This window comes from Fukomys damarensis, unplaced genomic scaffold (assembly GCF_012274545.1).
Source record: "Fukomys damarensis isolate Sample0158 unplaced genomic scaffold, DMR_v1.0_HiC HiC_scaffold_34, whole genome shotgun sequence".
In the NCBI taxonomy this organism is placed as follows: domain Eukaryota; kingdom Metazoa; phylum Chordata; class Mammalia; order Rodentia; family Bathyergidae; genus Fukomys; species Fukomys damarensis.
The window spans coordinates 1,612,497-1,635,415 of record NW_022900946.1 but is presented as its reverse complement, the minus strand read 5'-3'; the positions used below and the strand labels follow the sequence as shown (position 1 = coordinate 1,635,415).

The window sequence follows — 22,919 nt, the reverse complement described above, 5'->3', positions numbered from 1 at the left end:
GGGAGGGCTGGGGCGGGGAGGTTGGGGGCCACCCGAGGTGAAGTGGGAGGGGCGGGGCCAGGTGAGCGGGCGGGGCCGAGTGCAGGTGACCCTGCAGTGTAGTGGGTTGCAGCACCTGCTGGTTTGGTAGATGGTCTGGGATGTGGGGAATCTGAGAAGTGATGGGAAGAGACACAGATTCCCTTTCCCCGCAGCGCTGCACCGCCACCCCCAGGAGGGGACAGATGTGGAGGCCGAGTCAGGTGAGCTGGGCCGGCTGCGGGCCGAGCTGGCAGGCGCCCTGTCAGAGATGGAGACCATGAAGGCAGTGGCGGAGGTGAGCGAGAGCACGAAGGCGGAGGCTGTGGCTGCAGTGCAGCGACAGTGCCAAGAGGAGGTGGCTTCACTGCAGGCCATCCTGAAAGGTGAGGGACCTACCCAAGACTGCCCGTCAGCCCTTCAGGGGAGCCCAGGACAGGATAGACATCAGATAGCGGTGGGGTGGGTAGCGGGGCTGCCCATACCTAGAGTTGGGGGGCCCTTTCCTAATTTGCATAGAGCCCCACATGTGCCGGCAGCAGCTCTGACAATCACAGCTAAGTTTAGCTCCCGCCCTCTCTCTGTTTCCTTGCCCTCTGACATTTCTCATTTCTCACTGATGACCGACCAACCCTGAAGGTGAACAAGAAACTTCTCAGTTCCCCAAAGCAGCCTCGTTTTAGTCTGGACCTCTGGGCTTGGGCACAGCCCAGGAGCCTAATCTGGTTTCCTTCCTTCCTTCCGGCCCCACGCCCTGCCCCACCCTGGGATGCCCCCAGCGCTCACCCTCACCGCCGTCCTATGCCTCTGGAGAGCTCTAGCTCCCTGGGCTCGGGATCTGGCTTCTTTTCCGGTTTCCGATCCCCTTCTGTGTCAGGGGCCAGAGTCTCCCAAACAGATGGCGAACTCCGGCGCACACTCGAGTTCCCCTGCTACAGCGGGGCTCAGACCACGCTCACCTGGACCCCACCCTGAGCCCTGTGGTTTGGCCTGGACAGACTTCCAGAGTAAACTGCTGAAAGTTCCCTTCCAATCATGCCTTTCCCTTTCGAACTGCCGCAGGCTCCAGGCTCTCTGGGGCTGTTTCCCACATCTCAGACGTCCGCATACCTCTGTGACAGCTGTGTCTCTGTACAACTTACCCTATAAAAAAGCACTTTAAAAAGTCCCCTTTCCACTCAGCATCATCTCCACCTGCCATTGTTCTATGGGATAAATTCCCAACCACAAAGTGGGGTGTTCAAGGCCCGAGGGGGCACACAGTGCCACCTTCTCCCCCTTCCCAGCATCTGTCCTCATGACGCCTTTGTTCAGGCTCTCGTGGCAGCATTGTGCCCAGCACACCAGCCTCTTCCTCACTTCTGAGCCTCTGCTCGTGCTGGTCCGGTTGCCTCATGAGTGTTTTCCCTTCCTTGGGGATCCTGGACCCCGGAGTGGTCCTGGCCTGCAGCTCCTCCCACACTGCACCCTGTTGTCATTGCTGCCTTCCCCGCGGACAGTGGCCTTGTCTCTGGACAGTCCCTGCATTTCCCGAACCTAGAGTTGGTGCTCATTACCGTTAATAAACTTGGTTGATAGCAGTGTATATGAGTGGAAAGGGCGAGCCTTGGGGTTTAGTGTGGAGTAATTGGCCACTTGTCTTCATGCATCAGATTCTCCAGATAATCCCATCGAGTCTTCCTCTGAACGGTTTCTTCTGTAAAAGTCACAGAGAAAGTGACTATGGCTGTAAAAGGAATTTTGGACCATGCTTTGGTCCATGTCTACTATCTGTCTGTCTCCCTCTCCCTTTTCCTCTCATTCCCTGTCTCTCCCTCCTTACAGTGTCTGTATCTGTCTTTCTGTCATTCTTGTGTGGTGGTGGGATTAAATCCCAGGTAGTGCTGAGCTCCATCCTCAACCCTTTTATTATTTTGAGTCCAGGTCTTGCTATGTAGTTCAGGCTGGCATGAACTCATGGCAGCCCTCCTGCCTCAGCCTCTTGAGTGCCAGGGTCGCAGGTGTGCCATCTCACCTGGCTAGAGGTCTACAGTTTCTATCATGAAGTGCGCTGGCATTACATCCGATACCATTTGCTTTTCCAGGTTATTATGTGCTAGTCTGGTCCTGTTTTAGCCACAAAATCAAGTGTCACTGTGGCTGTTCTCCAGAGGGGGGAAAGGGCTTTTGGCATCCTAGATGCAACCCTTGGCCAAGTGCCCGTACTTGGAAATTGTTGGTAATTTGACACTCTGACCAGACTTTCCCTCTTGACTTGCAAGTCGTACTTCACGCTGCTCCTGCCATTTGCTGGCTCACACGTCGTCCCTCAGAGCATTCGACCTCTTCCTGGCATTCACCGTCGTGATCCCAGCTTCTGTGTCGGGTGTCCCCTTAGCAATATGTGGGACTTGTATTTGGCTGAGTTCCTGTGGTGTGATTAATTTGGCAACTGTTTTCAATTCCCTTTCAGTGTATGTAGGGGAACAATTTTCCTACTAACTAAAATGTTCTAAGCCAGGCTTGTGCACACCTATAATACCAGCTACTCAGGAGGCTGAGGCAGGAGAGTCACAAGAACAAGACCAGAATGGGCAACTTAGCAAGACTTTGTCTAAAATATTAATTAATTAATTAATGTTTTGATGACACTAATAGTTAATGTTTTGACTTTTAGTTTTAGTGTGCTTTAGTATAAATATCCAGGGGCCAATTCTTCAGTTGAGTGCATCTTAGAGGCAGAGTGTCCGGTTGGGCCTTCTCATGTGCGAGGAGGGGCTGAGCACCTCTCACTTTGTCCAGTGACCACACGGGGGTCAGTAGCTCCGGTGTCCCAGCTGCAGCGGGGCTTCGTGAATAGAGCCCCACGGTGCCCTCCCAGAGCCCTGCGCACAGACAGCACACACAGCCCACCCCTCCTGCCCTTCCCGCCCCCAGACTCTATCAGCAGCTACGAGGCCCAGATCTCAGCCCTGCAGCAGGAGCGGCAGCAGCGGCAGCAGGACCATGAAGAGAAGGAGCGAGAGCTGAGCCGCCTGCAGCAGCTCCTGGCCCAGGCCCAGCCCCGGGACTCCCTGGAGAAGGAGATGGAAAAGGTAGGGGTCACTTGGAGTGGTGTTGTGGATCTCTGGCGGCCTGTTTGCAGCCACAGAGTGCAGGGTGCCAAGCCACCCATGCGCTTGGCAAGGTCCCCAAGCAGCCCCTGCTGCGGGGCTGGGTGACTGCATTCATTTCAGCCCACAAGCAAGGTGAGCTATGTGGGAGAACCGCATTCTGCTCTAATGCGCAAGGCACTGTGCTGAGTGCTTGCTGGACCCCACACCCCGCCTCTGCCCTGTGTGGCTGAGCTAGCAGGGTGCTGAACAGACGGTATGGTGAGACTTAGACTCTCTGCCTGTGTGCCGGGTGTGGAGATGCACGCCTGTAATCCCAGCACTCAAGAGGCTGAGCTGGAAGGCAGTGGTGATGGACGTAGTGACCAGCCACTTCCACCTTGAGCACCTTGTGGTTGGCAGGGCGTCCTGCTGTCCCTGGAGCTGGGGGCAGGAAGAACAGGGTCCGTGAGGAGGTTCCGTTCTGGCTGTGTTAGGCTAGAGGAGCCAGGTGGAGGTGTCTCCAGAGGCTGGTGGCTGCACAAGTTGAGCAGGGTCTCAAGCCCGGAATGAGGGAAACAGCCAGCCTCGTGGGTCAGATAGGAGCGTGGAAGGACACACCAGTCCAGATGAGATTTGGCTGCACGTGACTGAAAACCCAAATTAGCAGTGGGTTAAATATGATGAAAATTTGCTTTTCTTAATGTCAGCACTGGTACAGCAGCTTAAGAAGTCATTAGGGGGCTGGAGGTTTAGCTCAGTGGTTCCACCGCCTGTCTTGCAAGCACAAGGACCCAAGTTTGATCCCCAGTACCAAAAAAAAAAAAAAAAAAAAAAAAAAAAAAAGAAGTCATTAGGAATTCAGGTTACTCCTGCATTGCTGGTTTGCCATAGGTAGCAGATTGCATCATGGTCTAAGATGACTGCTTGAGTGCCAGCCATCACATCCACATTCCAGCCAGCAAGAGGGAGTAAAGAAAGGCACACCCTCTTCCTTTATGGAGTTATCCTGGAGGTTCACACGTGGCACGTGTGTTTATGGAACTGAGTTATATAATCCTGTCTAGTTGCAGGGAAGCTGAGAAATGTAAATGACGTAGAATTTAGGCTATGTCGGGGCTGAAGATTTAGCTCAGTGGCACCCTGCCTGCCTCATAAGTGCAAGGTTCTGAGTTCGATCCCCCCATGATCAAAAGCACAGATGTCAGGGAAGAAAGATTAAGTGGGGCCTCCGTAAGAGAGCTGTGACCTGGACCCCTCGCCTTCCTGCTTCCTCCCTGGTGCTGTGTCCTCCAGTGCCACCTCCAGGAGTAGGGAGAGCCCTGGGATGCTCACTGCCCGCCTCCTTCCAGGCCCACGAGGACGCGCAGAAGCTGCGGGAGATTGTGCTGCCCATGGAGCAGGAGATTGCAGAGCTCAAGGCCAAGCTGTTGCGGGCGGAGGCACTGATCCTGGAGATCCAGGTGAGGGGCTTGTGCTGAGGGAGGGGGAAGGGCGCAGAGCGGCAGGGCCGACTGACCCAGCCTGTCCTCCCACCCTTCCGCAGGGACGGCCTCTGCTGGGCCCCGCAGAGTCCCTGCCGCCTTCCCGGAACCCGTCTCCCCCACTGGAGTCCCTGGAGGAGCCGCGCGGGGGCCCAGCGGCCGAGGCCTTCGCCCACAACTGTGACGACAGCGCCTCCATCTCCTCCTTCTCCCTGGGCGGTGTGGGCAGCAGCGCCTCCCTGCCTCGCACCCGTCGGGGCCTGAGCCCTGAGCAGGAAGAGACGGCCTCCCTGGTGTCCACCGGGACCCTGGTCCCCGAGGGCATCTACCTGCCGCCTCCGGGTTACCAGCTGGTCCCTGACATCCAGTGGGAGCAGCTGCAGGTGGAGGTACACGGCGAGGGCAGCTGTGGGGCCTGGACCTGGAGTGAGGGCTGGGCTCAGGAGGCAGGGTTGCTCCCAGGGCCTGCTCGCTCTGGGCGGGCAGCTCACTGGGGCCTTTGGAAGGACAAGCTTGGCAGGCAGGAGAGGATGGGAGAAGCTGAGTGACCTGCTGGGACTGCAGTTTAAGCCACTCCGCACTGGGAGGCAGAGGCAGGAGGATCACAAGTGTGAGACCAGCCTGGGCAATTTAGCGACTTAGTGAAACCCTGCCTCAAATAGAAAAATAAAAAGGGTGTGGGGATGTAGCTCAGTATAGAGGCCCTGGGTTCCACCGTCAGTACTGCCACCAAAAGAGAGGGGCAGTGTCTAGACCAGGAGGTGGCAGCAGAGACGGAAGGAGGCAAGTGGATTTGGGCTCCCCTTGGAGGAAGGTGGGCAGCGCAGGGAAGAGAACCTGACCACAGCTGCTGGCTGAGGGTGTGCAGGTGTGGCGCAGCCAGGCCTGTAGAGCAGGGGAGCCTGGGCCACGGGCTGAGCTTGGGTCTGTGGCAGGGCCGGCAGCTGCAGAGGGACCTGGACAGCATCAGCCGGGAGCGGGACGAGCTGCAGGAGGGCCTGCGGCGGAGCAACGAGGACTGTGCCAAGCAGGTGGGTCCGGGCCTCTGCCAGGCCTGCAGGGCCCCCAGCATCCCTGACCTTACCGTGCCTGCTGTCCTCCCCCAGATGCAGGCGCTGCTGGCCCAGGTCCAGAACTCGGAGCAGCTGCTACGGACCCTGCAGGGCACCGTGAGCCAGGCCCAGGAGCGTGTGCAGGTGCAGATGGTGAGCAGAGGGAGTTGGGACCGTGGGGACCCCTGAAAAGCCAGGCGCCTGTCCTGCCCTGCTGCTCTGGCCTCTCCTGGCATCAGTACCAGAAGGGTAAAGGGTTTGGGCAGCCAGGCCAGGCCAGAGCTAACCCTAACCTCGAAACTTGGACGCGCTGTCTGTAAAGCTGACAATGGGTCATACTGTGCAGAATTGTGACAGTTGAAAGCAAGTCAAGGGCTGGGGATTTAGCTCAGTGATTCTGCTGCCTGGCTCACAAGCACAAGGTCCTGAGTTTGATTCCTGGTACCAAAAAAAAAAAAAAAAGCAAATCAGACACTTCCTGAGGCTGGGCAGGAGAGGCACATGGCAGGAGGGGGCTAGGTGTACAGCAGGAAGGAGCAGAAGGCACCAGGGGCCCGGGCCACAGCTGCCACCCTCAGCTGCCATCAGCTGCCCTGAGCCCTGGTGCCCAGGAACACTGGCTCCACACAACCAGATGTTCTTCTTTTTTTTTTTTTTTTTTGGTACTGGGGATCAAACTCGGGACCTTGTGCTTATGAGGCAAGTGGTGCCACTGGACCTGTTTTCGTTTCCTTTGAGGCAGGATCTCACCGTGTACGTGTAGCCAAGCTGGCCTGGACCGCCTAGCTGTCTTCCTTCCTCAGCTAGGGTTGCAGGTGTGTCCGCCATGCCCACTTAGATATTCTGATTTTTCAAGAGAATCCAGAAGTCACTAGACATGGTGGCGCGTGCCTATAGTCTCACCATTCAGGAGGATAGCCACAGGTTTGAAGCCAGCCTGGGCCACACAGTGAGACTTTGTCTCAGAAAACTAAAAGCAGGGCTGGGGATTTAGCTCAGTGGTTCTGCTGCCTGCTTTGCAAGCGTAAGGACCCAAGTTCGATCCCCGGTACCAAAAAAAAAACTAAAACAGAGGTCCATGTATATAGCTCATTGATGAAGTGCCTGCCTGGCAAGCATGAGGCCCTGAGTTCAATTCCTGGAACCAAACAAAACCAAAACAAAGCACCAGAACACCCACCAAAGTGCCCAGGCTCAAATGATGATGCATGTCTATTACCCCAGGTGCTTGGGAAGCTGAGGTGGCAGGACCTCAAGTTCGAGGCCAGCCTGGGCAGTTCAGGAAGATCCCATCTCAAAAAAGGAAGGACTAGAGCCAGGCGTGGTGGCGCACGCCTATAATCCCAGCACTCGGGAGACTGAGGCAGGAGGATCGCTGTAAGTTGGAGACCAGCCTGGGCTACATAGTGAGTTCCAGGTCAGTCTCAAATACATAGTGAGACCCTGTCTCAAAAAAAAAAAAAAACAAAAACAAGGAAGGGGCTGAAGATGTAGCTCAGTACTACAGCACTTGGGTAGCACTCATGTGGCCCTGGGCTCAATCCCCAGTACTACAATTAATTAAATAACTAACATTAGTTTTTTTTAAAGTATATGGACCAAATACCTAGCGTGGCTCTGACTGCCTGTGTGTGATGTGAGCCAGCGGGGAGTGTCTAGAATTGAAGGCAGCAGAGGCCCTCTTCCCTTCCCGGCAGCCTGGGCTGTGGAAGGGGGCTGGAGGCACCGCGCCCCTTCTTGCCCGTGCTACTCTCTCTCTGTGCAGGCGGAGTTGGCCACCTCCCACAAGTGCCTGCACCACGAGGTGAAGCGGCTGACGGAGGAAAACCAAGGGCTCCGAGCCGAGCAGCTGCCAGCCCTGCAGGGCCAGGAGCAGCAGGCGGGCGAGGAGGCGGCGCTGCCTGGCTCAGTGCAGGTGCGCAGGTGTGGGCCGCCCTTCCTGCCAGACAGGTGGGCTGGGGACAGAATGGGCTGCTGCGTCCGCTGCTTTCCTGTCCGACTGAGCATGGGGCTCTGCATTCCTCAGCGCCGGCCAGCAAGGAAGGGCTAACAGAATCCCTGACCCAAGGAAGCAGCAGCTTGTTTGCTGTTTTTAAGTGACACTAGAGCTTTAAGAATTAATTCGTCAGATCTGGTTCCTAACGATCTATCTTCATTGATCTGTGCATGGCCTCTGTTGATTTAATGATAACAGAACTCACTGACAAATTAATTTGTTAACAGTGTAAAGCTCACTGGGGCCCGCCCTGCCTGAGGGTGACCGCTTCTCTGGCACTGCACACTTCTTTAGCTGAGGGACCTCCTTGCTCTCTTCTCGATTGTTTTCATTCCGGACATGCTGTTCTGACTGTCATGCTCCAGGTCCCTTCTGGAGCTTTCGGAGGGTTTATCTGACAAAAACAAGGAAGGGGCTGAAGATGTAGCTCAGTACTACAGCACTTGGGTAGCACTCATGTGGCCCTGGGCTCAATCCCCAGTACTACAATTAATTAAATAACTAACATTAGTTTTTTTTAAAGTATATGGACCAAATACCTAGCGTGGCTCTGACTGCCTGTGTGTGATGTGAGCCAGCGGGGAGTGTCTAGAATTGAAGGCAGCAGAGGCCCTCTTCCCTTCCCGGCAGCCTGGGCTGTGGAAGGGGGCTGGAGGCACCGCGCCCCTTCTTGCCCGTGCTACTCTCTCTCTGTGCAGGCGGAGTTGGCCACCTCCCACAAGTGCCTGCACCACGAGGTGAAGCGGCTGACGGAGGAAAACCAAGGGCTCCGAGCCGAGCAGCTGCCAGCCCTGCAGGGCCAGGAGCAGCAGGCGGGCGAGGAGGCGGCGCTGCCTGGCTCAGTGCAGGTGCGCAGGTGTGGGCCGCCCTTCCTGCCAGACAGGTGGGCTGGGGACAGAATGGGCTGCTGCGTCCGCTGCTTTCCTGTCCGACTGAGCATGGGGCTCTGCATTCCTCAGCGCCGGCCAGCAAGGAAGGGCTAACAGAATCCCTGACCCAAGGAAGCAGCAGCTTGTTTGCTGTTTTTAAGTGACACTAGAGCTTTAAGAATTAATTCGTCAGATCTGGTTCCTAACGATCTATCTTCATTGATCTGTGCATGGACTGCCAGCCCCAGGGCCAGGAGCAGCAGGCGGGCGAGGAGGCGGCGCTGCCTGGCTCAGTGCAGGTGCGCAGGTGTGGGCCGCCCTTCCTGCCAGACAGGTGGGCTGGGGACAGAATGGGCTGCTGCGTCCGCTGCTTTCCTGTCCGACTGAGCATGGGGCTCTGCATTCCTCAGCGCCGGCCAGCAAGGAAGGGCTAACAGAATCCCTGACCCAAGGAAGCAGCAGCTTGTTTGCTGTTTTTAAGTGACACTAGAGCTTTAAGAATTAATTCGTCAGATCTGGTTCCTAACGATCTATCTTCATTGATCTGTGCATGGCCTCTGTTGATTTAATGATAACAGAACTCACTGACAAATTAATTTGTTAACAGTGTAAAGCTCACTGGGGCCCGCCCTGCCTGAGGGTGACCGCTTCTCTGGCACTGCACACTTCTTTAGCTGAGGGACCTCCTTGCTCTCTTCTCGATTGTTTTCATTCCGGACATGCTGTTCTGACTGTCATGCTCCAGGTCCCTTCTGGAGCTTTCGGAGGGTTTATCTGTCCTCCCCACCACGGCATCCAGGCTTTTCCTGTTAGCAGTGCCCGTCCCTCCCACAGCCCCTGCCCTCCTACTTCCTGTCCCATGCCCAGCGGGCAACTGCACCCTTCCAGGAGCTGCAGCAGCTGGTGCGCCGCACACGGCAGGAGGCACACGCGCGACAGCAGGCCCAGATGCACGAGGCCGAGCGCCTGCGCATCGAGATCGTGACTTTGCGGGAGGCGCTGGAGGAGGACACTGCGGCCAGGGCCAGCCTGGAGGGGCAGCTGCGCACACAGCGGGAGGAGGCAGGTGAGCAGAGTCCGGAGAGTGCGCGTCTGCTGCGCTGCTCCCAGGGCACGGGGATAGCTGTGGCCTCTCCTTCCTCCCGCAGAGGTGCTGCAGGGTGAGTATGGGCCCACCCTGCCTGGGCCTGCCGCGGTGGGGCGTGCAGCTGAGAGGGCCTGACTTCCAGCCCCTTGCACCTGACTTCCCAGCCTCCCTGTGCAGTCTGAGGACAGAGATGGAGCGGATCCAGCAGGAACAGAGCAAGGTGAGGCGCCCAGCCCCAGCTGGGATGGTGAGGGCCTCCGTCTCCTGCCGCCACAGCTGGAAGGCCAGAGGCAGCACTGGGTGGTGGACAGGGCTGTGGGGACTTCCCATTGCTCTGGCTACACCCTGTCTGGTCCAGGCCAAACCTGTGCCAGGCTCCAGCCTGATGTCCTGTCCCACAGGCCCAGCCTACAGACCTCCTCACCGAGCAGAGGGCCAAGGTGCTGCGGCTGCAGGCTGAGCTGGAGACCAGCGAGCAGGTGCAAAGGGATTTTGTCCGGCTGTCCCAAGCCCTGCAGGTATGTGCGGCCCTACGGGCTGGCATGCTTCACATGACACTTGCCAGAGGGTGGCCCCCGGCTTCGGTCCCTCCCTCTCCTGCCCGTTAGCATCCCGTCCCCCAGGCTCTGGCTCCTGCAGGGTCAAAGCTCGTGTGTGCCTCTCGGACAGTGGCTTAGGACAGACCTGCGTGCCAGGCTGCCTGAGGGTGCTCCTGTAGCCCATTCCTGCCCTTGGCCCGATTTTCCCCATGGGTGCTGGAGGGAGATGGCCCTGGTGCCCACCTGCTGGGGTGGGGCCGCCTTTCCCCACCAGGGGCCCTCTGCATCCCCCGCGGGACCCCACAGGTGCGCCTGGAGCGGGTCCGCCAGGCAGAGACCCTGGAGCAAGTGCGCAGCATCATGGACGAGGCGCCCCTGAGGGACGTCCGGGACATCAGGGACACCTGAGGGGCCAGGCGAGAGCCCCAGCCCTTGCACCCCTGGGCAGCACCGCCATTCTCCACTGTTGATCCAGAGACGTGGGTCTGAGGATGGTGTTCTCACCCTCCAAGCCCAGTTGGAGGGGTCGGGGCCTCCACCGCCCAGCGCCTCCTCCCTGGTGGCTGGACCTTCTGCTCTCAGGGATGACACCTGGGTGAGGGTCCCAACCCCCCCAGAACCGAAGGTGCAGGCTGACCCTGTGGCTCTCTGCTGCCATGCCACACTGGCTACCCCAGGCAGGACCGAGCTGGGCGGCGGTGGCTGGAAACCTCTGCAGACATCAGGGGGTCCCTAGGCACGCCTCGCGACAGCAGCTGCTTTCTGCACTGCATGACACTATAGATGCACATGGAGGCCAGGCCAGACTTCTTCATTTATTTTCAATAAATAAGCAGCTCAGCTCAGTTGCCTCGTCCCTGCAAGCCCCACAGGGCTCGGGTAAGGGTGGTTCCAGGGTGGGGTTGCTGAGTGGGGAGGGGACAGGACCTTGTATTTATAAACAGACATGGGGTGGAGGGGAAGGGGGTCTGTGCCACAGCTCTGGCTGAAGATGCGTCACTATCAGGGTGGGAAAGAAGGAGGGGCAGAGGGCTGGTTACTTCCTTCTCTCATCTTCCGGATCTGGAGGGAGAAAGGGCCAGGATGAGGTGGGGGCAGGTGGGACATGAGATGGCCCCTTCTTCCCCACACTCACCTGTGTCCCCAGACACCCCCACCCCACCCCACAGCCCCAGCAGCAGACAGCCAGCGCCGCGCAGCGCAGCAGTTGTGCCTAGAGGTAGTACCCCCAGGGCAGGGGGATTGCACAGCGGTGCTGGCGCCCAGGCGAGGGCACGGGCTGCCCATGAAGCGCGCAGGGGCAGCAGCGGCAGTGGCCCCAGGTGGAGCTGTGAGCGAGCGCAAGTGACCAGCTGCATGGAGGGCCGGGCGGCGGGGGCAGGGCACAGCAGCTGGGGAGAGGGCAAGAAGGGGGTGATACCTGTGACACGGGTTCAAGGACATGGAGGAGGGGGACAGTTACCCTATGGCCAGAGAGGACAGAGAGAGCCGTTACCAAGGAGGAAGGCTGCCTGCAGGGCCAGGAAGGCAGAGGAGGCTGGGCTGCCCCAGGAACGTGGCTCCACCAGGCACAGCAGGGGTGGGAAGGGGCCTGGCCGCCCCTCCTGGGGACCCTGGTCCTGCCAGGGCCAGGCACGTACCCACCTGCAAAGGAAGAGGGGGCGCAGCGCAGGGAGGGCAGGGTGTGCCGGGTCGGGGGCACCTTACCCTCCAGGTAGTTCCTGGCAACAAACTTGAGGATTTCGTCTAGCCCGATGACGGGGAGGGAGATCTTGAGGACCATGAGCCACTGCGTGACGGTCAGAGCCCGCAGCTTGAAGATCATCTGGGGGTGGGGAGAGCAGCCATGAAGGGCCACTGTCCTCCCGCCCCGTGCCCAGCTGCCCCAGCACCTGCCACCCTCCCGGCAGCACTTATGTGGGGGAACAGGTGCCAGAGGGAGGCTCACCGGCAGTGGGTCGACGTAGAGGATGAGGAAGTGGAGAGACATGGACAGGCAGATGGAGCCCAGCAGCCAGATGTTTACCCAGGGCGGCATCCGCACCAGGGACTGGTTTTCAGACAGGCTGCCAAGAAGGCCGGGGCACCGAAGGAGGGGACACGAGGAGAAAGCCACGTGAGGGTAGGAGGCAGGCAGGGGGTCAGGACAAAAGCAGGAGCCTCTGCAGAGGCTGCAGGGTGCAGGCACGCGGGCCCTACCTGTTGAGAGCATTGCACATCTCGATAGTGACCAGCACGGACAAGGCCATGGTCATGGGCTCGGGGGCCTCGAAAACCTCACAGTCCACACCGTCGAACTCAAGGTTGTGCTCAGTGCACTGCATAAAGTGAGTCTGCGGAGGGAGAAACAGGGGCCTGAGATTCTGCAGACGTCTCTGTGCCACCCACCTGGCCCCCGCCTCCCCGGCCTCCTACCAGCTGGTAGTAGGAGACATGAGGTCCATCATCCGCATACAGGAACCACCAGGCAGCTGCCCCCACTGTGGCTGCACCCACGTAGCCTGTGGTGGAAAGAACATGGGAGTCGCGTCAGGGCCGGGGTGACCGGAGCCCCAGGAGGGCCTCACAGCTGGAGTCAGCAGCTCAGGAAGGGGCCGTGGGGGAGCCGTGCCCTGGGGCTACGAGGGCCACGGAGCCCCATGCTGCTCACCTCCGATGGCCATGTAGCGGAAGAAGAGCCAGCCGCTGATGAGGGGCTCCTTGGGGCTCCGCGGTGGCCGGTCCATGATGTCCAGGTCTGGTGGGTTGAAGCCCAGGGCTGTGGCTGGGAGCCCATCAGTCACCAAGTTCACCCACAGCAGCTGCACTGGGATCAGGGCCTCCGGCAGCCCCAAGGCAGCTGTCAGGAAGATGCTGCCGGAAGGAGAACCCATGTCTGTCCGGCCCGGCCTGCTCGAAACCCTCTTAGCCCGATCTCCCCAAAGGCAGCCCGGCGGCTCACCAGACCACCTCTCCCACGTTGGAGGAGATGAGGTAGCGGATGAACTGCTTCATGTTGTTGTAGATGGCACGGCCCTCCTCCACGGCAGCCACGATGGTGGAGAAGTTGTCGTCCGCCAGCACCATCTCAGAGGCCGTCTTGGCCACGGCGGTGCCAGAGCCCATGGCAATGCCTATCTCGGCCTTCTTCAGGGCAGGGGCGTCGTTGACACCATCCCCTGTCTGTGGGAGGAGGAACTCAGCTCCGGCGCCTACCTGCCTGCCCGCCCGCCCACCTGCCCGACCCCTGCCGCCCTGCACCGCTCACCATGGCCGTGATCTCATCGAAGGACTGCAGGTACTCCACGATCTTTGATTTATGCGACGGCTCCACGCGGGCGAAGCAGCAGGCGCGGCGGCAGGCGTCCCGCTGCTCAGCCAGAGGCAGGTCATCGAACTCCCGGCCGGTGTAGGCCCGGTCAGTCACCTCCTCGTCCTCCGAAAAGATGCCAATTCTCCTGCAGATGGCGATGGCCGTGCCCTTGTTGTCTCCGGTGATCATGATCACCCGGATCCCGGCGTCACGGCACAGCTGGATGGAGCCTGTGACCTCCTTGCGTGGTGGGTCCAGCATGCCCACCACGCCGACGAATGTCAGGTCCATCTGGGGAGGTGGGAAGGTATGGGGAGTGAGGGGGAGCAGGCAGAGACGTCGGGGGCTGGGGCCTGCAGCTTTGGGGCCAGGTGTTGGGCCTCAGTGCGGTGGGGAGTGTGTCTCATTCCCAGAGGGGCCTGTGGTCCTGGGGGTGCCAGGCTTGCTGCAGATGCCAGGCTGAACCTCCCACAGAAAGGCTGTGAGCTGGGAGTCACAGCAGTGGCTTCTGCTTTTGCATGTGCCATGACTGGCCCGCCTTGGAGCACATCCCTGTGGCCTGCTGGGCCATGAAGTCCCTCTATCAATGAAGGCGGTGGGCTCCTGTGCTGTTTAGTGTCCATGACAAATGGCCACCGCCTCGAGATAGTCTCGCTGTGCGAGTAACCCCAGCCGTGTCCCACTGTGTTCTGACGCATGGGCCTCGCTTCGTCACAGAGCGAGGTCCTGGTCCATCCCCAGCATCACGAGAAGTGAGACAAAGCGGCAGCAGGCCAGGTGACTCCTGAGGCTCCTTCAGACTCTGGTGTGCTGCCCTCCATGACCCTCGCTCCACGTGCACTGATGAAGTGGCACGGGCGCGGTGGAGGGAGGGCATGAGGTGAGCCCACAAACCCGCCTCCGCACGCTGCAGGGCAGCGCTCACCTCGTACTCCATGAACTTGGAAGAGTCGTCCAGGACCATCTCCTCGCGCTTGGGGGGTGTGTCGCGGGTGGCCAGGGCCAGGCAGCGCAGTGTGTCCCGGCCGGTGCCCCACTCCTTGATCACCGACATGATCTTCTCCTTCACCGGGCCCGTCAGCGGCACGCGGGTGGTGCCCACTCGCACGTAGTTACAGCGGTCGATGACCCCCTCGGGGGCACCCTAGGATGCAGAGCAGAGTTCGGACCCACGCAAGGAGGGGCCCAGGAGAGGGAGAAAGGCAATAGAGGTGCGTCCCTGTCTCTGACCTTGACGAACATCTTGTTGCCCACAGAAGCCCGGGAAGACTTGGCGGGGGTGCAGTAGACAGACATGGACTTCCTGTCCCGGGAGAACTCCAGGGTGAACTCCTTCCTCATGAGCTGGCGGATCACCTGAGGCCGGCAGACGGAAGGGTCAGGGCCCAGTCAGAAAGACTGAGGGAGAGTGGGCCACCCAGACAGGCAAGCAACACGCCTGGCACAAGCGGGACAGACGCAGAGGATTCCATTTCAAGGGCTGCCAGAGCTTAGTGTCCTCAAAACGCCACGGAGACAGCATGGCCCGTGCGGCACTGTCCCGTGGGACCCTCCATAGGGACAGAAATCTGCAACCTGCAGCAGCTGACAAGGTACAGGGAGCCCTGGAAACACAGCGGAGGTGACTGAAGGACGGCATTCTTACCTGTGTTGAATTTTAATTGACTGAAATGAAAGCATTATCAGGCAGTGCAGGCCTAGTGCCTGGCAGTAAGAGGTGCTCCAGATGGGGCGCGGTGGCACACGCCCGCGATCCAAGCACTTTGGGAGGCTGCGGCAGGTGGACTGCAGGTTTGAGCCCAGCCTGGGCAACTTAGTGGCTTAGCAAAACTCCTCAAAACTAGGCCAGGGATTTAGCTCAGTGGTTCCGCCACCCGCCTTGCAAGCACAAGGACCCAAGTTCGATCCCCGGTACCAAAAAAAAAAAATTTTTTTTAATTAAAAATCAAAGACTGGGGATGTAGCTCATTGCAAAGGCCCTGACTTTAAAAAATAAAAATTAAATTTAATTCCTAAGATGTGTTTATATACATGTATCTACTTCCCACAAGGCATGTAAACATACACTACATATACATATTAATAAACTAAAATTCATATTATCATCTGTAAATTCTAAAATAAAATTTTTTCTTTTCTTTCTTTTTTTAATGGTACCAGGGATGGAACTTAGGACCTTGCACTTGTGAGGCAGGAGGTGGAACCACTGAGCTACATCCGGCCCAAAAGATTCTTTCTCAACAGATATTTAGGGTGTTTTCTTTCTTTTTCTTTTTACTCCTCAGCCTGGAGACAGAACCCAGAGCCTGGGGCATGCGAGACAACTGAAGCCCCGGCCCATGTTATTTTTTGTTCTGGGACAGGGTCTCTCAATTGCTTGTGCTGCTCTCAAAGTTGAACCCCCTGACCTCAGCCTCTCGGATAGCTGGGGTCACAGGCGTGTGCCACCATGCCCAGCTCGCTTTCGTTTTCGCTGTTAGATTGAATGAAGCGGCGATGAGCACCTTGCGCATGTGAAAACAGGACTGCCCTGCAAGCTGGAGTCCGTGGGACCCTCCCCTGCACTCCATGAAAGAGGAGGAGTGGAAGGGACATAACACCCCAGAGAAACTCAATCTGGGAATCCAGCAAATACCACCAAGCATGCAGAGCGAGTGTAACAGAACCGGCCTTGCTCTCTGCCCTGTGGGTGCAGTGGCCAGTGTCCCCAACCCTAACTCAGAGCTGAGAGCGAGCGGAAACAAGTTTGCTTCTAGGGACCAAGGGCTCGTTGGTGTCTGTGTCCAGCTCCGTCCTTACAACGTGGGACACAACAGGAAGACGTGGCCTCCAGGGCAGCAGAAGCAGCTGTGTAACTGCAGGGACGGCATCCCTCCAAGAGAAGGTGCCAGCGAGGCCGTCCATGCATGTGCGGGGGTTACAGCTGAGGCACGAGGCCCTGCCCACCCGGGCTGCCTGGCACGGGCTGTGCGACCAGAGGGAAAGGCTGTGTGGTGGGTCTGGACTCACCGAGTTGCACGCGTTGGCCCTCTCCACCTTCGAGAGGCTTCTTACATCAGTGTTGAACACATTCATCTTCTCCACCAGGGTGGTGAGTGCCGTCTCGGTGGCCTCGCCAACCTTCTCATAGACGCCCTTGGCCTGAGAGGGCAGAGGAGGAAGTGGGTGCCTGGTTCGTCACCCCTGGCACACACCCACCTTCACCCACACGGTGCAGGAAGGAAGCCAGCGCTCCCCTGCTTGCCAAGGGGGCGCAGGGTCCCAGGCGGCGGGCAGGAAGAAGAGCAGCTGCGGTGGGAGGTTACCTCGTTGAAGTCCAAGGAGGAGTCATTGCACAGGGCACAGATGGTGGCCAGCTCCACCAGCCCATCGTACTGCCCTGCCCGGACTGGCTTATCATTCTTCATGCTGGCCGCAGGGCGGGCAGGAAGGAGTGGAGAGACAGTGGAGAAGAACAGGAAGTGAGATGGAAGCAGAGAGCAGGGTGCAGGAGGGACAGGACAGCAGGGAGGTTGAGGGGTCAGAAGGAGGTGGGCAAAGGCGGGAGCGAGGCAGGGCGGCCCCCAGGACTTACACCTCTCCCTCGGGTGCGTAGGTGGAGCCGGTGATGGAGAACTCGTTCAGCAGGCAGATGTCCCCGTCCACCCTGTCGATGATGAACATCTGCGGGAGAAGGGCAGACTCACAGCCGTCCCCCACTCCTGGCCCGGGCCCCTGCCGTCCACTCCCCTGCCCACCGGACAGCCTGAGCAAACCTCCTTCCATGAGCCTTTCTTGAGGCTCCCTGCACCCCACTCCCTTCCCAACCTGGCTTTGCAACCATTCTGCATGGTCTGTGTCTGCGGCCTTAAGCATGTGCCGGCCGTGCTGGGGCTGCCTCGGGCCAGTTAATTAAAAGGTGCACAGTGAGGTACAGCGGCGACCCAGGCTAGTCAGTGGGTTGGTGCCGGCCGCCCACAGCTCCCTCTGCCCACGGCGGCAGAGCTGGATGTCCGGGTTACTTTCCTGTGAAATCTGTCTTTCAAATGAGCACAGGAGCCTCTTTCATGGAAAGCATGGGGTCTGGTTTGGAACTTGGGGATTGGATGTCTGTTTGAGGACAGATGCCCAGCGGGAGGCTGCCCCCTTTCTCATCCCAGAGCAAGCACCAGGGGACTGGACTTCTCATTCCCAAGAAGGGAAATGGTTAAGTCATATTGTAGACCAGAAGGTCTGAGCTGGGCGTGGTGGCGCATGCCTGTAATCCTAGCACTCAGGAGGCTGAGGCAGGAGAACTGCTGTGAGTTTGAGGCCTGCCTGAACTACACAGCAGATGCCATCTCAGAGATGGAGGGAGGGAGGGAAGAAGGGAGAGAGAGAAAAGAGAGAAAGAGAGAGAAATGGAGAGGGGAAGGAGGGGAAAGGAGTGGGGGGCAGAGAAAGAGAAAGGCTCTGCGCTCAAAGTTGGGAAATTTTCCAGCAAAAAAGTAGAATGTATTGCATTTACACTCCGATGCTTTAAATGCCAGCGGGCCCCTGGCAGGTCTCCCACGTGGGCACAACATGTCCTTCTGGCCCTGGCCCATTACACAGCCCTCACATCTCAGAGCAGGGACCCCTCCTTGTGGTGTTAGGGATTGAACCCGGGACCTCCCGCATGCTAACCCTAAGCTACACCCCACCCCAGCCCAGCAACGTGCACTTCACAGCCAAGCTAATCCTTAAAACTGTTAGGGCAGAGGTTCTCCACCTGGCACCCATGGACAAATTCACAAAAGTCCATCAACATAGACGGCCAAAAAGCTGCATCTTCATTTTCCCTCTGGCATTTAGCATTTCCTCCCGGGATTTTTTTTTGGCGGGGGGAGGGTGGCGTGGTGGGGAATGAATCCTGGGCCTCCACACTGAGCTACATCCTCAGCCCCTTTTTAATTTTTTAAGAGGGTCTTGCTATGTTGCCCAGGCTAGGCTTGAACTTTCATTATTTATTTATTTTTTGGGGTGGGGGTTGAGACAGGATCTCACTATGTAGTTCAGACTGGTCCAGAATTTACTATGCCATTCAGGTTGGCTTTGAACTCACAGCAATCCTCCTGCCTCAGCCTCCTGAATGCTAGGATTTACAAGTGTGTGCTACCATGCCTGGCTTGGGCTTGAATTTTCAATCCTCCTCCTCAGCCTCCCAGAATGCTGGAGTTACAGGCATGCAGCACCATGCCTGGCTTCCTCCCGGTTATGAATGTAGTCAGTGGGCCACATTAGTAGCCAAACCTACGACTCTGGGCCGGGCATGGTGGCCTGTACCTATTGTCCCAGCTGCTCCACAGGCTGAGACAGAAGCATCGTCAGAGCCCAGGAGCTCAAGAGCAGCCTGGGCAACACAGTGAGACCTTGCCTCAAAACAACAGCAAGTGGCCGGCCATTTAGCTCAGTGGCGCCACCACCTGCCTCACAAGTGCAAGGTCCTGAGTTCAATCCCTGGTACCAAAAAAATTTTTAAATAAATAAATAAAACATTTTGATAATTGTATTTCAATCGTCGATTTCTTCTGTAATCCTTTGTATTTTTCCTATTATTATTATTATTATTATTATTATTATTATTATTTATTATTATTATTACTATTATTATTATTATTAGGGAGGTTGTGCTAGAGATTGAACATAGAACCTCTCATGCAAGAAAGAGCTCTACCACTGAGCTATACCCCAGTCCTTCCTATGTTTTGTTTTATTTATTCGTTTATTGATTCTCTTTTGGTGGTTTTTTGGGGTTTTTTGGTACTGGGGATTGAACTCGGGTCCTTGCGCTTGCAAGGCAGGCCACCGAACCACTGAGCCAAATCCCTGGCCCTCTTTTGGTGTTTTTGAAGCAGTTTCAGTATGTAGTTCAGGCTGACCTTGAGCTCACTACATAGTCCAGGCTGGTCTCAAACTCACAGTGATCTTCCTACCTCAGCCTCCTGAATACTGGATTACAGACCTGTACTACCACGCTTGGCTCTTCCTGTTTTAAAACAGAATCCTATGTGTTTTATTTTACATATTTAAAATATTATATAAGCTAGGTGAGGAGGCACACACCTGTCATCCCAGCACTTTGGCAGGCTGAGGCAGGAGATTCACAAATTCCAGCCAACCCAGGCAACTTAGTAACCTGGTGAGACTCTGCCTCAAAATAAAAATGTTAAAGAAAGGGCTGGGGATGTAGCTCAGTGCCAAAGCCCTGGGTTTAATCCCTAGTACCTGAAGGAAAAAAGGAAGGGAAGGGAGGGGAGGGGGGGTGCTGTTCAGGTGAGCACTTGCTGGGCCCCTTCCTGAGTGGCCGCCCTGCAGGTGCAGTTTAGGCAGGAGCTCTGGGTCCATGTAGACCTGGATCTGGAACTCAGTTCTGCCACTGATGCTTTTTTTTTTTTTGCAGTACTGGGGATTGAACTCAGGACCTTGCACTTGCAAGTCAGGCATGGTGCCACTGAACTAAACCCCCGGCTGCCACTGCTTTTGAGGGAGTTTTGCTGCAGGTCCAGGCTGACCTCAGACTCCTGGGTTCAGTGACCCTGCCTGAGTCTCTGGAGGAGCTGGGACCACAAGTGTAGCCACTGCGTGGTTCTGCTCCCCATTCACTGTGCAGCTGTGTGAGCTCCTGGGCCATGCAGAGCCCCGATTCCTCCCCTCAGAGCCGGGGCTCACAAGGCCTCCCCTGAAGGGATGCTGTGGAGACGGAGGGAGCACGAGGCCGAGCCTGGCATGGGCGCTGTGCCTGTGCTGAGCCGCCTGGCTGACCCAGGTGCCTCGTCTGCCCTCCAGCTTCCCTGGCCATCTCTGGAAGGCTCCTGACCTTGCACACTGACATCTGGTTGGTGGTGAGGGTGCCAGTCTTGTCAGAGCAGATGACAGACGTGCAGCCCAGGGTCTCCACAGAAGGCAAGCTCCTCACGATGGCATTCTTCTTCGCCATCCGGCGGGTGCCCAAGGCCAGGCAGGTGGTGATGACGGCAGGAAGGCCTGCAGGGAGGGGAGGCTGAGGGAGTGGCTGTGTGGGGCGGAGGGAGGGGTGTGGCCACTGAAGGGGGCAAAGATCCTCAAGGCCAAGTCCCTGGGCCTCCCAATGCTACGGTTCTGGGAATGCTTCTGTTGTGAGATCACAAACGGGAGGAGAAAGGAAGAAGGGCCACCAGGGCCTCCATACCTTCTGGTATGGCAGCCACAGCCAGGGCCACGGCGATCTTAAAGTAGTAGATGGCTCCTCGGAACCAAGAGCCCCCATGCACGGGGTCGTTGAAGTGGCCGATGTTGATGAGCCACACGGCCACACAGATGAGGGAGATGACCTTGGAGAGCTGCTCCCCGAACTCATCGAGCTTCTGCTGCAGAGGGGTCTTATCCTGTTCTGTGGCCGCCATCTGGTCGCGGATCTTCCCGATCTCGGTGTTGACGCCGGTGGTGGCCACGATCCCCACGGCCTTGCCGGCTGCGATGTTAGTGCCCTGGAAAGGGGTAGAGAGGCAAGGGTCAGGTGAGGGTGACTTCTGCACTGCAGTCCCCACGCCAGTGCCCCTGACTCACCGAGAAAAGCATGTTCTTCTTGTCCTGGTTGACAGCCCGGGGATCAGGGACGGGATCCGTGTGCTTGATGACAGACACAGACTCGCCTGAGGAGAGGGGCCGGGGCTCTCAGATAGCATCACAACCCCTGACTTTCTGTCCCAAACTCACTCCCTGCTCAGCAGGTAGGGCCAGGCGAGGACCAAGCACCATGCGGGAGGAAACCTGGCCTCTGGAGGAAGCTGCTGGATGCAGAGCGGAAGTCACTGCACTTGGGCTAAAAAGTCCCATGGGAGTGCTTAGGACAGCGCGGCTTTGACACTGAGCCCTGCTTGCTCCTCTGTAAAACGTGCACAGTGCTATGTGCACTTCTGGACAATGGCTTGGTGACAGCTAAGTAAGCAGCTGGACATAGACGTGTGGAGATCAGGAGAGCATTGCTCCCAGGAAGGAGAGGTCCCACTGCTGGGACACTGGCTCCTTACCCTACGGGCAGGGCTCACCTGCCTGCTGGGGCCTTGGGGAATGTCCCTTGCTCTTCCCTTCTCCCTCCCAGTGGAGAAACAAAGCAGACAGTTTGAAGCCACCTCATCCTGCACCTTATGGGAGTTCTCTGGCTATGTGTGACCCTACGTCCATGTACAAGTGGTTGGGCAGGGGATTTAGTTCAGTGCTTCTGCCGCCTGCCTCATAAGTGCAAGGTCCCAAGTTCGATCCCCGGTACCAAAAGAAAAAAAAAATGGAACATGTACAAGTGGTAGATCGATGGCCATACAGAGAATGGCCCCAAGACATCCGGGCCTCTCCCATGACCCCTTGCACCAGTGCAGGCTGCCACTGCTCTCCCGTGGAGCCAGAGAGAAGGCTTCTCCTCCTTCCTTGTCTTCCCCACTCCCACTGCCCCTTCCCTCCCTGTCCCTGGGCCAGCAGACCTGTCAGGATGGACTGGTCCACCCGGAGGGTAGTGGATTTGATGGAAAGGATCCGGATGTCTGCGGGGACTTTGTCTCCCACTGTGGAGAGAACAAAGAAGACCAAGAGCAGTTGGGGATGGAGTTTTCCTCCTTCCTGAGGAAGCCCCAGTCTGCCAGAATCCCTCACCTCTTCCATCCTTCTCAGCTGTCTACCCTGGCTTTCTGTCAGGCCCTCTGCCCTTGTGGCCCTAGCGAGCACCCCTCTAACACCTTTCCTACTGTTGCCTTGTTGAATGCATTTCTTCCCATTGGCTCAAGCCTGTGAAGAAAGGGTCCAGCATAATTCCTGGTGCATAGTATGTGCTCATTAAATGTACCCAGAACAACTGCAGGGAAAACCAGAGACTGGCCAACTACAGCTGAAAATGGAAAACCGCAAGACAGGGAGGAGACAAGGGTGGGAAAGGCAAGGAGTGAAGACAAGAAAATAACAGAAACCACGGTGAGTCAGTAGGAGATGGTGCGTGAGGGACAGCATGAAGGGAAGGGAAGGGGAAAGTGCAGAGCAGAGAAAATAAAAATCAACCAAGAGAAAGTGGAGCAGGAAGCAGGGAAAGGAGCCAGAAGGAAGTGTGTGAAGGATGGGGGAGCTCAGAGGGGGGCTCAAACAGCCTGGGGGCCACGCGGGAGCCCAAGGCAAGGGAAAAGCAACGGCAGCGGACGAGGCCAGGAGGCCCGCAGTGGAGGCCAGCAGCGGAGAGAACTGTGGGAGGGGAGGCAGGCCGGCCGGACTCAGAGACCCCAGGGGAGGCCAAGCCCCCTCAGGGCCTCCGCCTGGCTCCACACTGGGAACAGGGTACATCTGCTCTCCAGTCCCTTGGTCTCAAGGGTCCCTCATCCCATGCCAGAGGAAGCAGACAGAGGAGGAGGCCGGGTGGACACCGTCACCCAAGCCCATGTGATATTTATAGACATTGTGACGCCGACTCGAAACTCCTGCGGCAAGACAGCCCCCCAACCAGGCACTGGGGTCCGGCTCACCCGCCCCCCTCCTCCTCCTCCTCCTCCACCAC

The 22,919-nt window shown here is 57.7% G+C and overlaps 2 protein-coding genes across 5 annotated transcripts in view; one reads left to right on the top strand and one right to left on the bottom strand.

The window, feature by feature from the left end:
* The first annotated feature begins 75 nt into the window (after positions 1 to 75).
* On the top strand, positions 76 to 10,859 carry Rabep2 (rabaptin, RAB GTPase binding effector protein 2). 2 transcript variants are annotated; one of them, XM_010623516.3, is made up of 12 exons: positions 78 to 404; positions 2,935 to 3,092; positions 4,442 to 4,552; positions 4,636 to 4,962; positions 5,509 to 5,604; positions 5,680 to 5,778; positions 7,391 to 7,540; positions 9,379 to 9,556; positions 9,639 to 9,650; positions 9,742 to 9,797; positions 9,979 to 10,095; positions 10,423 to 10,859. In XM_010623516.3, exons 1-12 carry the CDS (start codon positions 131 to 133, stop codon positions 10,522 to 10,524), a joined length of 1,680 nt encoding a protein of 559 aa, XP_010621818.1. In that variant the 5' UTR covers positions 78 to 130; the 3' UTR covers positions 10,525 to 10,859. The 2 variants fall into 2 exon arrangements, with proteins under 2 accessions (XP_010621819.1, XP_010621818.1); XM_010623517.2 differs by lacking the exon at positions 9,639 to 9,650 and having other exon boundaries at positions 76 to 404.
* A 118-nt stretch (positions 10,860 to 10,977) lies between these two features.
* Positions 10,978 to 22,919, bottom strand: part of Atp2a1 (ATPase sarcoplasmic/endoplasmic reticulum Ca2+ transporting 1) — a 16,648-nt gene continuing 4,706 nt past the window's right edge. For 2 of the 3 annotated variants that reach the window (XM_010623513.2, XM_010623515.3), the window contains 17 exons: positions 21,865 to 21,945; positions 20,954 to 21,039; positions 20,577 to 20,874; positions 20,226 to 20,392; positions 16,983 to 17,071; positions 16,714 to 16,816; positions 16,418 to 16,549; positions 14,639 to 14,764; positions 14,334 to 14,552; positions 13,364 to 13,699; positions 13,058 to 13,278; positions 12,767 to 12,969; positions 12,532 to 12,617; positions 12,316 to 12,449; positions 12,065 to 12,182; positions 11,824 to 11,941; positions 10,978 to 11,178 (listed from right to left, as the gene is read on the bottom strand). In XM_010623513.2, the coding sequence (XP_010621815.1) occupies positions 11,153 to 11,178; positions 11,824 to 11,941; positions 12,065 to 12,182; positions 12,316 to 12,449; positions 12,532 to 12,617; positions 12,767 to 12,969; positions 13,058 to 13,278; positions 13,364 to 13,699; positions 14,334 to 14,552; positions 14,639 to 14,764; positions 16,418 to 16,549; positions 16,714 to 16,816; positions 16,983 to 17,071; positions 20,226 to 20,392; positions 20,577 to 20,874; positions 20,954 to 21,039; positions 21,865 to 21,945 (2,543 nt within the window). In that variant the 3' untranslated portion in view covers positions 10,978 to 11,152. Of the gene's footprint in view, positions 11,179 to 11,536; positions 11,580 to 11,823; positions 11,942 to 12,064; positions 12,183 to 12,315; positions 12,450 to 12,531; positions 12,618 to 12,766; positions 12,970 to 13,057; positions 13,279 to 13,363; positions 13,700 to 14,333; positions 14,553 to 14,638; positions 14,765 to 16,417; positions 16,550 to 16,713; positions 16,817 to 16,982; positions 17,072 to 20,225; positions 20,393 to 20,576; positions 20,875 to 20,953; positions 21,040 to 21,864; positions 21,946 to 22,919 lie in introns of all 3 variants that reach the window. The other variant, XM_033758664.1, reaches the window with a different exon arrangement.

Bases quoted from the DNA above. Each gene is read 5' to 3' on its own strand.
- Rabep2 (XM_010623516.3), top strand. From the start codon at position 131: ATGGTCTGGGATGTGGGGAATCTGAGAAGTGATGGGAAGAGACACAGA. The intron at 405-2,934 runs GTGAGGGACCTA...TCCCGCCCCCAG, and splicing joins ACTGCAGGCCATCCTGAAAG to ACTCTATCAGCAGCTACGAG. The intron at 9,798-9,978 runs GTGAGGCGCCCA...CCTGTCCCACAG, and splicing joins TCCAGCAGGAACAGAGCAAG to GCCCAGCCTACAGACCTCCT.